General features: G+C 32.3%; 1 protein-coding gene across 3 annotated transcripts in view; it reads left to right on the forward strand.

The window, feature by feature from the left end:
- The window catches only part of LOC105466263 (collagen type XI alpha 1 chain), a 219,601-nt gene that overhangs the window by 183,094 nt on the left and 20,129 nt on the right, over nt 1-16,378 (forward strand). For all 3 annotated transcript variants that reach the window (XM_011715280.3, XM_011715281.3, XM_011715283.3), the window contains 7 exons: nt 229-336; nt 635-688; nt 1,345-1,398; nt 2,831-2,884; nt 14,787-14,840; nt 15,009-15,116; nt 15,608-15,661. In XM_011715280.3, coding sequence (XP_011713582.1) covers nt 229-336; nt 635-688; nt 1,345-1,398; nt 2,831-2,884; nt 14,787-14,840; nt 15,009-15,116; nt 15,608-15,661 — 486 coding nt within the window. The remainder of the gene's footprint in view (nt 1-228; nt 337-634; nt 689-1,344; nt 1,399-2,830; nt 2,885-14,786; nt 14,841-15,008; nt 15,117-15,607; nt 15,662-16,378) is intronic.

The following is a 16,378-nucleotide window of genomic DNA, read 5'->3' on the forward strand; positions in this document are numbered from 1 at the left end:
TAGGGAGGCTGAGGCAGGAGAATCTCTTGAACTCGGGAGGCAAAGGTTGCAGTGAGCTCAGATTGTGCCACTACACTCAACCTGGCGACAAAGCGAGACTCTGTCTTAAAAAAAAAAAAATTATCTGGCCCAATGTGCCAAGATTAATAAACTTTTATGCAAAATTTGTAAGACAACTCTTCTTTCCTTCCTTTTTTTTTTTAAAAAAAAAAAAAATACATTGCATAGGGTCCCAAAGGAGAAAGAGGAGAGAAAGGAGAAGCTGGTCCACCTGGAGCTGCTGGACCTCCTGGTGCCAAGGGGCCACCAGGTGATGATGGCCCTAAGGGTAACCCGGTAAGTGAGTTTAATCCCCTCTAATGTGGCATTTATGCCAAACTCACCTTGGAGCTTTTCTTAGAAAAATTAGAAATCCTGAGGCTCTGGACCATAGTTGGTAAATCTGACTTTTCATTATTTCATATATTCATAAGCATTCTCAATTGAATTAATTCTTCAGAATATTTTTGGCGGGAGAAGAGAAATATTCTCAGCAGGTTTTGCCATGATTTTAACCTCTTAACCTCCAGAATGTCATAACTTTATAAAAATTTATTTTTCATTTATTTCTTTTTCTTTCAAAACGTCATTCTAGGGCCCTGTTGGTTTTCCTGGAGATCCTGGTCCTCCTGGGGAACCTGGCCCTGCAGTAAGTATCAGGGAAAAATTAAGAAATTATTTTGGTGGGAATGTTTCCAGTTTCTGTATTGTTAATAAAGAAAAAATCTAATTACCAAGTGAACTCCCAAAAACAGAAAGAAAAAGAAAACATAAAAAGTAATTGCAAATGCAGGAAAATCCATATAGTTGGAGACTGTTTCACCAACATTGAGTGATTAAGCTCTTCGTGCCACTTAGGTGCAACAGTTGGATTAGGTTCCTAGTCTTTGATGGGTTGTAAAAACAAATTATCTGAGTAGTATCATTATTCTTATTTCAAAGTTACAGGATCATTGTTTTCTGTTTCTATTCTATAATATAAATCCTATTTCAAACTATACCATATTTGTTCATGGTGAAAGAATTCACTGGCATTGTATACTAATGACATCTTCTTTCTTCCTTATATAAAGAGCATGCTGGATTTTAAATTTGATATATTAATAGTAGCAGTTTTACAAAATTTTGTAGGGAGAGTGAGAGGTACCACAATCTTTTTTAAAAAGGATAAAAGAATATAGTGATTTTAGTTGTCCATCTGATAATTTTTCTCAAGGGGTGGCCTAACATACCTTTTTCCTGATAAGTAGTGTGGTTTATTGATACTGAGATACATCTTGCTTCGTATTTTATTTCCTCTTATAGGGTCAAGATGGTGTTGGTGGTGACAAGGGTGAAGATGGAGATCCTGGTCAACCGGTGAGTAAATGCACTATTTTTTTTTTTAAGTCTTTACATAGTTTCAAGGCATTTTAATGAGACAATCAGAAGTAATCAGCCTTTGAAAAACATAGCTCTCTGTATATGCACTTTTCTGAAAGAATTATCAAAAAAATTTTTGAATTCCAGTTAAAAGTCAATCTTACATGGAGTGTTTCTTATTTGATGTAAATTAATAAATAGTCTTTATAATGAAAAATGTAATCATATCATACTAATGATATGATTAGTATCATATATAGTATCACTATATCAAATTCAGTTATCCATTGTGTTAAAAAACTAAAAACACAATAATACTAAAAGAAAAGTTATCTCATCATTAACAAAGTTATTATCCCATCATTAGCATGAATTATTTTAATTGTGAACCTAAATGAACTCTCAACATAGTATAGGCCTTTTTAAAAAAACTTATGAATGATACAGGAGTGTACTTTGGACACATATAGTTATTTAGGGTGAAAGTAAGGGAGGGCACTCAGTTTAGGAATCAAAGACAATGGTCCCTCACACAATTTTGTCTCTGGGGCCATTCCCGCTAGATGCTTTGCTATCACAGATACAGGCTTATTCTGCATAGATAAGACTTGTGGGTCGTATCTCAGCCTGTGTATTAGTCCATTCTCATGCTCCTGTGAAGTACACAAGAATGGGTAATTTATAAAGCAAAGAGGTTTAATTGACTCACAATTCTGCATGGCTGGGAAGGCCTCAGGAAACTTACAATATGGTGGAAGGTGAAGCAAGCATGTCCTTCTTCACAAGGCAGTAGGAGAAAGGAGTGCCAAGTGAAAGGTGAAAAGCTACTTATTAAACCATCAGATCTTGTGAGAACTCACTCACTATCACAAGAACACCATTTGAGTAACCACCCCCATCACTCAATTGCCTCCCACTGGGTCCCTCTCACGATACATGGGGATTATAGGAACTACAATTCAAGATGAGATTTGGGTGGGGACACAGCCAAACCATATCAACACGATATATACACCTTGGCATAGAATGTTAGTGTTGTACAAAAAGAAATTTAGAAGTAATGGTATTATGATTTCACATGTTTATGTGATATGAGCGGAATTATGAACCATATGATTATATTAATTAGCATGCCTGTTTAATGCCTGCCAGATATAAATTAGCACGTTTTAATAGGACACAGTTTTACGTAAAAAGAGTTTGATTCATTTTGTTCTAACTATAAATCATTTTACCATATAAATTTACCAGCTCTAAGTATAAATATCTAGAGGAAGTTTAAGTATCTGAAATAGGGCCGAGATTTTCCAGGAAATATTGACATCTGGAAATGAAGAAAGAGGGTGGGTTTCCATCCAGATTTTGAAATTTTATATAGGCCACAAAATAATATCCAATTTTGTTAAAGGTATTTTTTCACATTTTATAGGGTCCTCCTGGTCCATCTGGTGAGGCTGGCCCACCAGGTCCTCCTGGAAAAAGAGTAAGTTTCTTTAATTCTTTATTTGAAACATACGTTCATTAGTCACCATGTATAAATTTATACAATATGCAAGCTGCAGGCAGCATGTTATAAGAATAATGAGAAATATCATAAATCCTAAAAACAATTTGTAAATGTGCCAAATAATAACTAAAATATAACATATTCTAACTATTTCACTGTCACAATAAAAATGAGAAAAACAACTTCTACTTAAGGAGTTTTCCACTCCTCTGTGCTTAGATCTCCCTTTTGTACAAATGTAGTAGATTATTATAAAAGACTTTGGTGGTATCCTGAACATTAACTCCTGTTGTAATACATGGGGATGAGCTGTCAAAAGTCCAGTGCTAGCTTAAAACATTGTAAAAACCTGAATGCATCAATGGAATGAGCTCAGGAATCAGTATATAATGTTAAATTGCTTTACAGTGTCAAACTTCTCTGACTCAGAAACAGTATTTTAATGATGTGTTATATAGCACAATATAAATAAATAGATATTGCTGAAATTATTGGCCATAGTAAACCCTAGGAGATGTACTTTTCTGTCCTTTTCTCACTGATGCATTCTTTTCATAATAAAGCAATCTCTGCAGACCTGCCTCTTGCAGCAGCTGTTTCACTTTAGAGTGTTCTTCTGTACCACCTTCAGTCTATTTTCAAACCGGCACATAAGTAAAATATGTGATAAACATCAAAATATATTTATCAGGCTAATTCCCCCGTCAGTAATCCAAAGTTACTGGATTACAGCAAGGCAATTAGTGCCACTGCTGTTTTCTAATGGTATCTTTAGTTTAGAGGAATTTTTGACATTGAATATCCTTACAGTAAACATAGAATGTGAATGGGTTTTACTTTTGTCTCTCAGCAATACAAATTTGAATCAATATTTACAAACATTTCTCTTTGCCAAAAATATACTTAATTTATAATAAAACTTGTCTCTGAAAACAATTTGCTCTTCATTGGCCAAGTCCTTTTTTTTTTTTTTTTTTACATTTTCTCTTATTATTATTGTGTCTGCAACCCCAAAGCATGGTCTCAGTATAAGTAGATTTATCCCCCAAACAACCATGGGGCTCTTATTCTTAGAAAGTAATTAGAAAGTGTTACATGATTTTTTGATATCCATTGCCTCTTTCTGCTTTAAGTCCAGCTGCTCATAAAACTGTGATGCATAGCTGTCTATTATACTATTTCAGACCTTTTGGAAGAATAATTATATAAAATGTCCTTGAGAATGTATTGAAATACTTCTTGAAACAACAGTAAATCATTATTTTCTTCTTCCTTCTGGCCTCAGATGGTGGGATGCTATATAATGTGGTTGGTAGAACAATGCAGTTATAATAGCTGGCTTTCAACGAGCTTCACCAGTTATTACCTGTATTACGTTTGGCAAATTGTGTATTCTCTGTTTCTCAGGGGACCTAACACCCACACTACAGTTGGGTTGAACATAAGATAACTCACGTAACACAATAAAAAAAATATATTCACTTCATAACTGTTGCTGTGTTACCTCTGAGTTATGGCATAGTTATTAAAAACTTCTGAGCGCAAGGATAATCGTCATACAAGTATAAAGCATGATGCTTTTGATACAGAGGAAATTAAACCTTGCTTCAAAATGTAGCAAGTAGAAAAGGAGAGACTGTATCAAAATTGATTTTGCATATTCTATTATATATTGGCAGCTTCTCAGCTCATTTTATTACTCAAGTCAAACTCTTAGCAAGTGCTATCTAGTCTAGTTTCATTTTAAAATATGTCAAAAGATTATTTATTTATTTTTTTATAAATTTAACTAATTACCATTTGATATTTGAGATGAATTCTCTTAATGTGGTAACAGAGTTTTAGAATGAATTCCTTTCTTTAGCCATTCAGTGGTGGGTCACATGAATTATTTATTTTGAAAACAGCTGAATATTTTTGAAAAATGTTTTAAGTAAATGATAAAATAACTTATTAAAGAGTATTAATGGAAACATAAAAAAGAGACACGTATGTGTGAACCAGTAAGTCTCATGCCCCCCTTTTAGTATAATAATATGACCCAAAACTTATATATAAATCTATAACTATCACATAAAAATATTATACGTTAAAACTGTTAAGCTGTTGTATGAAAGTATTTTGATATAACAATGTTGACATTATTGATATTATAAACTTTCAAATATTTTCAGTCATATTTACTAATTTTAAAATCATGATAATATAATACAACAAATTTTTATTCTTTATTATAACATGTTTTTAAAATATATTTGTGTTTATTACTTTGGAATGGGTAATGATCGACAATTGTAATTTTAGTGAATAAGTCAGACTTCTAGGAAGACCTCCCCCCAATTCTAGAATTGAGAAAATATCATAGAAAAGTCAGTACATATTCAGAGGTTTAGATTATACATTTGTTCTACAACACTGAAGTAGTTTTAAGTAAGAGAAAGTCCATGTATTTACGTTCTTATTCATTTACATCTAAGTTGGACCTCACAATTTCTAGTTAAATGAGATATAATTTTAAAACATGAGTTAATTGCTGATCCTTAATTCCTGTCTCTTATAATGAAGGATGCATTTTCATATATTAGAAATAATCAGTTATAATAAAAATATAGTAGTATATTAATGGAAATGTACAAACATATTTAGTTACTTGTTGCCTTAAGAACATGAAGTATCCTTTTTTAGTACATTTAGTGTTGCTGTAAAGGAACTTGAGGCTGGGTAATTTATAAAGAAAAGAGGTTTATCTAGCTCACAGTTCTGCAGGCTCTACAGGAAGCGTGATGCCAACATCTGCTTCTGGTGAGGGCCTCGGGCTGCTCCCACTCATGGAAGGAGAAGCAGAGCAGGTGTGTGCTGAGATCACAAGGTGACAAAGGAAGCAAGAAGGGGCAGCAGAGGTGCCAGGCACTTTTTAAGAACCAACTCTCTCAGCAACTAACAGAGTGAGAAACCACTCACCCCCATCAAGGAAGGGTATTAATCTATTCATAAGAAATCCATCCCCATGACTCAGACACCTCCCATTGGGTTCTACCACCAAGATTTGGAATCAAATTTCAACAGGAGAATGGGGGGGGGGAGAAATATCCAAATTATAGCAATAATCAATAATTATTTTCTCATCCAGCATTAAAGATTACATGATATTCTGAAATTATAAGCAATTGGTAAATTTTTCTTTAGATATAAATATCAAATACAATTACAAAATAGAAAAATTATGTTACTCTTATTCCTGCCAATATTTCTAACTAGACAACCTGGTTAACTCCCCTGATTAAAAGGAATAAAACAATCCTTAAAAAAAATAAAATTATGGTTAAGTGGATTGATGAGATGGGTAGAAAATAAGAAACTAAGATAATTTATTTGCAAAGTTATGCTTGTTTTTTAATATAGATGTATAGGCAATGGTCCATTGAAGAAAATGCCCAGAAAAGACCCATAGGTATATATAAACCTTATTTGTAATTGGACGTTTCACATCAATGGAAAGTGGATAGCCTATTGAAAAAATTCTGCTGGGAGAAGTGACTTTCTATATGGAAAAAGGTTAAATATACCTCATCTAGCTCATTTCACAGAATTCAATTCCAGTTGATTTATAATCGTAAATATCAAAGGTATATTTTTAAATATTTTAGCAAAAATTATTTGAGAATAATTTTTGACCTCCAGTCGTAAATTCTGATCACACTGGTGTAATCAGAAAGGAATAGATTGATGTATCAAGTTACTATTACTATTTCCTATTTACCCAAAGTACTTAGAAGACAGTGGAACAAAAAGATCTGATTAGGAGAAAATATTTCTAACATACAGGAAACATGCGTAGAATAATTTGTTAGGATATCTAAGTATGTCGTACAAATTATAGTAGCAAGAAAAAACAGTAGAAAAAATATGCCAATGGCATGAAAAAGTATTTGACACAAATACCCCATGAAAAAAGAAAATATTTGTAGGAATCAGGAAAGTGTGTACTAGAAATTACATCTAATTGGTGGATCACATCCACCAATTAACAAAAATGTACTTTGACAAACCAAGTATTGGGAAGAATGTTTTCAAAAAACAGTGAAGATTATTATGCACGGCTGTTGTGAGTTACTGGGTACTGCTGCTTTAGGCAAATAGTTCTACGTTACCTAATAGAATGTAACATGAACTTTTTCTGTCATCTGGTAATTCCATTTCTCAGCACATATCCTAGATGACATTTTGCTCCAAAAGACTCAAGGAATAATGTTTTGTTATCCTTGTTAATAATAACTACAGACAAGATAAGTTAATTGAGGTATATTCATAAACTAAAATTTTGTATGGCAATAAAAGTGAATGCACTACAGATGCATGCATAACATAGATGAATATCAAAATCTAATGTTAAACATTAAACAAAATAAATATGTGTGTGTTTATACATATGTCTTGTGTGTGTAGGTGTATATAATGTTTACCTGGAAAAGATAGATTACATTATTTTATTTATATAATATGCAACATTGTTAAGGACATGTTTAGCATTTAAACATAAGTGGTAAACATGATAAAGAAATGTAAGCCAATGATCAACAAAAATTTAGGATAGTAGTTACTTCTGTGGAATAAAAGTGGATTGCAATTGTTACAAGTGGTATGTAGGAAGCTTCTAAGTTAATGATACTGTGCTGTATATGTAATGCATTTTTATGTTGAAAGACTAAAATTATATAATATTGAGTCATTCTAGCATGTGCTCTATAGCATTATGAGAAAGTACATTAGTTGAGTTCCCTTTGATTTTTGATAAGTTGTTTTAAATTAACCTCATAAAAATTTTAGCACTCTTCTATCCTCTCTTTTTAAATTACAATTTATAGAAAGATGATGAGCTATTTTAATCCATTCTCATCACTTTGTAAAAAAATTAGAAGGCTTTGTATTCATAAATTAATAACAACATGAGAACGGTGGTGACTATGCATTGCTTACAAAGCTATTCACATTCATTTTGATATAACAGAAAAATCAACCTTAGGTCAGTCCAATCGAGCAATAATATGCAAGGTTTTCTCTTTTAAAATATGGCGACAATAAATTGAAACTGAAAGCCATTTAACACAATATATTAAATTGTTTTCTACATTAGGTTTGGATAAACTGACATGCTTAGTTGCTTCTGTCTGTTTTACATAATAATCTATTTTCTTCACCAGAGTAATATATATTTTAATGGTGTGAAAAATTACTCTTATGTCAACAATCTTATTACCAAAACTATGATTTGTTCTGGTTTAACACTAGCAATTAATGCTTGCACCATTAATTTACAGCCTACAACACTAGTTAATTTAGTCAATAGCTCTACCTCAACATAAATAGGTGGCTTAGCTTGAAAAAAAAAAAAGAAAAAGAAAAAGAAAAAATGGAAATACAGGTCAAGTGCAGTGACTGACACCTGTAATCCCAGCACTTTGAGAGACTTAGGCAGGAATATTGCTTAAGCCCAGGAGTTTGAGACAACATAGTGAGACCCCCGTCTTCACAAAAACTTTAAAAAATTATCCAGGCGTGGTGGCACATGCCTGTAGTTCCAGCTACTTGGGAGGCTGAGGTGGGAGGATTGCATGAGCCTGGGAGGTCCAGGCTGCAGTGAGTCATGACTGTTCTACTGTACTCCAAACTGAGCAACAGAGGGAGACCCTCTCTCAAAAAAAAAACAAAAAAAAAAAGCAAAAACAAAAACAAAAACAAAAACAAAAAGCAAACCCAAAAATTGAAGCCCAAATTATTTACTAACATCATTTGCAACCTATAAACTGACACTCCTTTTATCTTAATTTCACTAAAAAGTAGACCAGATTGCTGTTGCATCAGAATCAGACAGAACTTGTTTCAAATCCTTGCTATCTAAAAATGTGACTTGGCATAAGTTAGTTTATTTGAGTCTCAGTTTTCTCATTTATAAAGTGGGCATAATAACTAATTTACAATACTGAAGTGAGGAGTAAATGAAATTAAGAAAATGTATATTTAAAGCACAAAGCCTAATGCCTGAATTTATCAGGATCTCAAACAGTGGATGTTATTATTAAGCATTGAATAAGGATTTCAAATTGTAGTATTATTTATAAACTCAATAAAGCTATTATTAAATAAAATATAAAGATAAAAAGGAGTAAAATATTTTCTTCTAATGTCCTCATTATATATATGAAAGGACAGCTCATTAGCAATAAATTCATGGTAAACTTAGTTTTGTTTATTGTTGATTTTGCTTTGGTGTTTGAGTTCAGCGGTGACCAATACTGAACTAACTGGGTGATACACATTCAAAAAGGATATAGAATATAATTAACTACACTTTCAAAGTATACGATATTGTAATTTTAAAGAAATTTATACTTATACTACTAATATAAATTGGTTATCCCTTGGTGCAAATTCATGTGACATATATGTTTAAATATTTCCTATGATAACAATTACCAAAAACAGAAGGATTTAAATTCATGACAACTGCATATATTTTTTAATAAAATGTTTTTGTCAAACAGTAGATATGTAAGACCAGTTTAAGAAAAAATAAAGTTATTAAACTATGAGTCAACTGAGTAAGAGGTATTTAGTTATGCCCATGATCCCAGCACTTCGAGAGACTGAGGCAAGAGGATCACTTGAGTTGAGGAGTAGGAGACCAGCCTGGGCAACATGGTGAAACCCTGTCTCTACAATAAAATACAGAAATTAGCCAGGTATGATGGCATGAGCCTGTAGTCCCAGCTACTCAAGAGGCTGAGGTGGGAGGATAGCTTGAGCCCAGGAGTTTGAGGCTGCAGTGAGCCGAGATCACTCCACTGCTCTTCAGCCTGAGCAACTGAGTGAGACACTGTGTCAAAAAGAGGAAAGCACTGTACATAAGTGAGATCACTCTGTTTATACACTGTACATATATGAGGTCACTTTGTCTATATCATGGGTGAACACAAAGCATCTAATAAGAGAGGGATATAATGCAGAGTGAATTCTGTGAATTGAGACTGATTTGAGAATACTGTCACCACAAACCTTTGGGTTCAGTCAGCAGACAGCAATGTCTGATGCAGCAATCATTTAATACCACTTTTGTGAAAATAGCAAGAACATATTTCTATGCAGTAGGGTAATATCTGTTCAACAGGCTCGTGGTTTGGCTGAATACAGAATTGCCTTACAATCTGTGTCCCTTTAGTCCATCTAGAAACGTTAATCTTAAATTAGCTTTGTGTATATTTTGTGGAAATTAACATTTCTCAGATCCTTACTTTCCCACTGTGGAAACAATAACAAAAGTCACATTTTTTTTCTATAATATCTTATGTCAGAAGTAGCAATGACAAGAAATGTGTTCAAAAGTATTACCACTTTTTTTCTGTGATTGAATCTTACGCATGAATGATAATAAAACTTCCTAACAGAATATTGATCACAATGTTGTAAGTGGCAGTGATACTGAGAAAGAAAATTCTAATGGTTATTAAACAAGTAGGAGAATTACATTATCATTCGTAGTACATGTACTTTCTGTCATGCATTTGTAATACTTGAGAATGAATGTGTATTTCCTTAAGGAACTGGAAGATTTGTACAACTTGTTTCAATAAACCATGGACTTCTAATACTAAATTTATCATTTTAACTAGTTCCATGTCCTTTTACTGAAAAAAAAAATCTAGAGCTGACTAAAATAATTTAAGCATTATAACCTGAAAATGTACATATTAAATGGAAATTTGAATTCAGCTCATATTGCCAAAGGGAAGTTCACAATAAAAAATTAAAATGGTAACTCTTGTTATTAATTGGTTATAATGACAGATGAAGTTTTAACTTACTATGCACATGCAAACTATATATATATATATGTGTGTGTGTGTACCTTGTATATGCATGTACTGTGTATGTGTGTATATATATATGTGCACACATATGAAGTATTATAATATATATAGAATTAATTCAAATTTCAAATTCAGACTTTTTTTTTTACAAAATCCTTGAAAAATTCTTATATAAATGTATAGGTAGAAAGTACATTGTAATAATAAAATAAATTGTAAATCCACTTAAAATTTCTGTGTGGTACAAAACTGTGCCTTCCAAGTAAGGTCATTATGAAAAAAAGGTCTGCATTTAATTTGGGAACTACTGCTTCTAGGAGATTCATAGTTCCCTTCTAGGAGATTCATAGCTCAAGAGGAGTATTAAAGGTTCTGAAAATTTTGAATCAAATGTATTTATTTTTAAACTATTTTAAATATTAATGTTTTTAATACTTTTGGGAAAATTGTTCTAATTTTTTAATGTGGGAAACAAAAATTCTTGTTCATTTAACATGTTCAAAAATGTTTGTTTATCCAAATAGCTAATTTTATACTAAACTTGGCAGTTTATTTGCTAATATTAAAAAATCAAGATCTCCATATACCAAGTCTCTGCCTTTCTCCAATTCTCTTTTTTCCTCCCTAACTCTCAAGTCACCACATAGTCATGCACCCTAATATTCTGCCTCAGAGCAAGACAAATGCATAGATGCTTAGCTGCTAGCCTAAGTGAACTCTTAGCAGGTCCGTAAAGAGTATCGTGTACTTTCCATTCTTACTCCTTTGAGCATGCATGTGAGTGATCAGAAGGTAAAGTGTTAGAAGAAGCCATCCCTCTCTCATCTACCCATACTGTAAGATTCAGATCAGAAACCAGGTTTTTAGGAAAATCCTCTATACTGCCAAACTGGATCATTGTACCTATTTCATACACTGATCTCATCTTTGTTTATTTTACAGTGTTCTATTTGTTAATTTTTGTATCTGTATTTGTAACTAAATTCTGAGAATTCCTTACAGATTTGATTTTACTTGTTATTTATATGCATAGCACATTCTGGAATATAAGCGCTATTTAAATGTTTGTGACATGAGTGGAAAAATTATTAAATTACAGAATCATACTGTAAAACTTGAATAGTGGAAAGAAGATTATATTAGATGCTTTATGTGAAGAATAGTTCTCATGAGTAGAAAAATCTGTTATAACAATAACCATTGGTGGAGATTAACTAGACCCTATTTTAGTGTGTTATGTTTTTATGAGGTATTTTTCAATAAGAACACTCATTACTTCATGAAAGTACAGCAAGAGCTCACCAGATTAAGTTTCTGCCCCTTCGTTTATGCAAACATATGAAGAATAAATTATTGGGACAAGAATTTGCCCATAGGCATTGTCTTTGTTTTGTACTACTATAACAGAATAATACAGACTCTGTAATGTATAATAAGCACAGATTTATTGGCTGAAGGATGGGACGTCCAAGATTGAGTGGCCACATTTTGCAAGGGCCTTGTTGCAGTGTGATGCCATGGCATGGTGGAAGGACAAAGAGCAGACAAGAAAGAGCAAGACATCAAAATCACAGCCTCAGCCTTTTTTTTTTTTTTTTTTTTTTGAAATGGAGTTTTGCTTTTGTTTCCCAGGCTGGAGCGCAATGGTGCTATCTCAGCTCACTGCAACTTCTGCCTCCTGGGTTCAAGCGATTCTCCTGCCTCAGCCTCCTGAGTAGCTGGGATTACAGGCACCTACCACCACGCCCAGCTAATTTTTTTGTATTTTTAGTAGAGACGGGGTTTCACTATGTTGGTCCACCTGGTCTCAAGCTCCTGACCTCAGACGATCTGCCTGCCTTGGTCTCCCAAAGTGCAGGAATTACAGGCATGAGCTGCTGTGCCTGGCCGCCTCAACCCTTTCATATTTATTACTAATCAATTCACGAGCCCTCATGACCTTAACACCTCCTATTACGTCCCACTTCTCAACACTGTGTTGAGGATTAAGTTTTTAGCCTATGCTTTTTGGGGAACACATGAGTTTTTCTCTAAAGGACACTTACTAATCTCTCAGGAAAGTATATCTGCTTTCATCCTCATTTTTCTTAATTTTGTTGTCATCTGGAAAAAATATAAGGAATAAATAAAATTGAGAAAAATGAGAAAAAGAACAGAACAAAGTCATTTAATAAAAAATTTTTACTATGAGAGATATTTGTTCACAGAGGGAAGAAATTATGTAGGGAAGAGAAGCCCTTTATTTTAATCACGATTTAGTTGCTGTGTTTTCGTTTAGTTATGATGAAATTCTCTAGGCTCTTCTAATTCTGATTTCTTTCTCCTTTCACGTAAAGGTGATATTTTCCTTCTAATTTTAGACAATAGATGGCTTGCTTTTTAAAAAGCCATGCATTGATGAGTCTTTTCTACTATAAACTTCATGTTTGTAAATGCAATCTTTTGAGATTAAGCCCACATATCATTATGCTACTAGTCTAAGGAAAAACTATCATTGAATAAGGAAAAGCTATTATTTCATTGGATATCATCATTTCTATTTCCAAAATAATAGTCATTATTATTGTTGTATCTACTTTGCATGTTATTATTTTAAATATCACACCAAAATAATTTCTGACTCAACATTTTAACAATAGAACAAATTTGAAATTCATGGTTCAATACAGAATTCCTTTTGCATAAATATGAAATTTGAAAGATGTCCTTTGAAGTTTTAATGTATATATTATTATTAGCATATCGATTCCACCTCAAGATATTACCCATAGAATTTATACATTTCTTATCTTTGGGTTGAGGTACAATGAATGTCTAATAATAGATAAAGTTATAGGAATGATATTGAGAAAATAATTACTAATGATGTCATCATTGACTCTTTCTGAGATAAAATGAGTTCATGGAATTCCATGGAGTTCATGGAATCAATGAAGTGCTTGATATTCATTTTATTCGTCTTTACTTTTTGTATATATTCATGGGGTACAAGTGTAATTTTGCTATACTGTTATTGCATTGTGATGAAGCCTGAGCCTTCAGTGCATCCAACACTGAAGCAATGCATGTTGTACCCTTCAAGCAACCTGTCATCATCCACCGCTATTGATATACAGTTTAAAATACGATATAAAAGGCTGAGATATATTCACCATTAGAATATTAATATGGCATCCTCCTGTCTCGCCTTATTCTTACCAATTAACACCACCATGACTACTCTCTGCAACCACCACCCCAATCTCAGTTAATGATTTTGAGCACAATTTATTATGAAAATTAAAGTAAATTAATGGAAAAATAACAGAGTCTTAGGGGAAAAAATGAAGAGCGGTTTCTTGGAGATCGTTAAGTTTCTTTTTCAGTCGTTCTGTACTCATACTTTTGGATGACATCTGAAGTGTAATTTTTTTTCAATTTTACTTCCAATATTAGGATTTACAAAGTGATATTCACTTTCATTTTACCTATTTATGTGAATTGCATAGTTCTCAAAAATGAAAATACTGTGTCTGTTGACCATCATAATTTAAAATATTGTGTTTCTTTAGTTGTTATGTGATCCTGTAAGAATGCATGAACATATACATATTCTAAGATTAAGAAAGGGGCCATTCTTAAAACACATATGAGAATACAAGTAGAATACAAATAGATACATTAAATTAATTTCTAATAATAAACATAAATGATATATCAGTATTTAACACATTCAGGGTGTTGATTTTAATTTATCAGCAGTTCTTTAAAAATTTTATTTTTACTGCTTTCTTATATTGATGTGAAGTGATTATCTGTAGTATACTTAATCTGTGCTGTTTTTCAGTATTTTAAGACGAAGTTTGTACATAAATTGGGTTTTGATTTTCATTATTATGTTTTAAACCAAATAGTGATAGAAAACTGTAATTTATTAATCTGTTACAAATTAAACTTTAGTGTTTGTAAACAAGTGCTCATTAACTTTGCTTTTATAAGTGATACATACTTTACATTAAATCTTATATCTATAGGGTCCTCCTGGAGCTGCAGGTGCAGAGGGAAGACAAGGTGAAAAAGGCGCAAAGGTAAAAAAAAAAATAATATATACATATATATAATATATATTATATATAATAGGCATTATATTTGAAAATTTCATACATAAACTGATCAACTTTTTTTTAGTACATTTAGTAAAATGATAAAAGTCTTTTCTCATCATTAATGTGCTCCCATGTTTTATTCCCTAACAGGGAGAAGCAGGTGCCGAAGGTCCTCCTGGAAAAACCGGCCCAGTTGGTCCTCAGGGACCTGCAGGAAAGCCTGGTCCAGAAGGTCTTCGGGGCATCCCTGGCCCTGTGGTGAGCATCTGTGTTAAAAATATGCTATTTTGAAAATAACATTTTTATTTTAAAATAATTGTGAATGAAGGTGCTTATCTTAGCATTAGTCCGTAAGTTATCATGTGGATAATTTTGTGGGAATTCTATACATATAATGTAAAAAAGTCAGATACTATATAAATATTTAAGTATATCATTTATTTAATAAGTTCATGGTGAAACACTAACTTATATTATAAAGAGAAAACAGAAAACTAAATTTTAAAATTTCAATGATTTGAAATGTTTATATATACACTTATATATATATTTGTGTGTATGTGAATATAGACATATATGCGTAGTAAAGGAACAAAATTATTTATAATATTTGTAGATGTCTTCCATGTGGCAGAAATTATGGGTGATATTTGCTTTGTTTTCTTATCGTATTTCTAAAATTTTAAATAAAGAAATAAATATGTATTCTTTTATTAATTTTAAAAATCAATCATTTTTATTTTCTCTAGGGAGAACAAGGTCTCCCTGGAGCTGCAGGCCAAGATGGACCACCTGGTCCTATGGTGAGTAAGATCTTTTCAGTCATTCAAATAGTGAGAATTTCTAAAACAAAATTGTCTATTAGCTAGAATTTTTGACACTTTAGCTTATAAATAGATTTGTATTTTTTCTAATATTCCAAGAAGTATATTATTTTGTCTCAGAGGAAAGTAATCCTAACTGATAGGTATATGGAAAATACACCACTTGATCAGAAGATTTGTTTCTTTCTTATGCACGTTGGATGAAAAAAAATATTTCCACTCTGAATGAAATGCCACTAATGATCCAGCCAGTGCTTTTCCTAGTCTGGATAGTTCCCTAAAACACTTGCAGTTACACTTATTTTCCTGGCATTTAACTTTAAAAAGTATGCTGGCACCAGCATACAGTGATTCTTTGACAAAATAAATTGTTCTCTTCGTGAGTCATACAGGCTGAAATATAAAACAATAAATCTCAGTGAAAAAAAGATATGGCTACTGCAACAGTGAAGCTTGGTCACTATCATTAAGTCTGTGTGCAAACAACATGCTTGAGAAATGCAATAAAGAATTTTGTTGACTAGGATATTATTCATAGATGGAGTTTATTATAGGATCCAAAGCTATTCTTGATACAAATTTGGGCAGAAAGTGAGAATAAAAGACTTGCCCTTTAAAATAATTCCTTACTAGGTGACTTATTTGTTTTATATATAGATTTCTTATGGTAGAGATTTTTGAGTGTCATTATCCAGT

Source organism: Macaca nemestrina, chromosome 1 (assembly GCF_043159975.1).
Source record: "Macaca nemestrina isolate mMacNem1 chromosome 1, mMacNem.hap1, whole genome shotgun sequence".
Taxonomy (NCBI): Eukaryota; Metazoa; Chordata; class Mammalia; order Primates; family Cercopithecidae; genus Macaca; species Macaca nemestrina.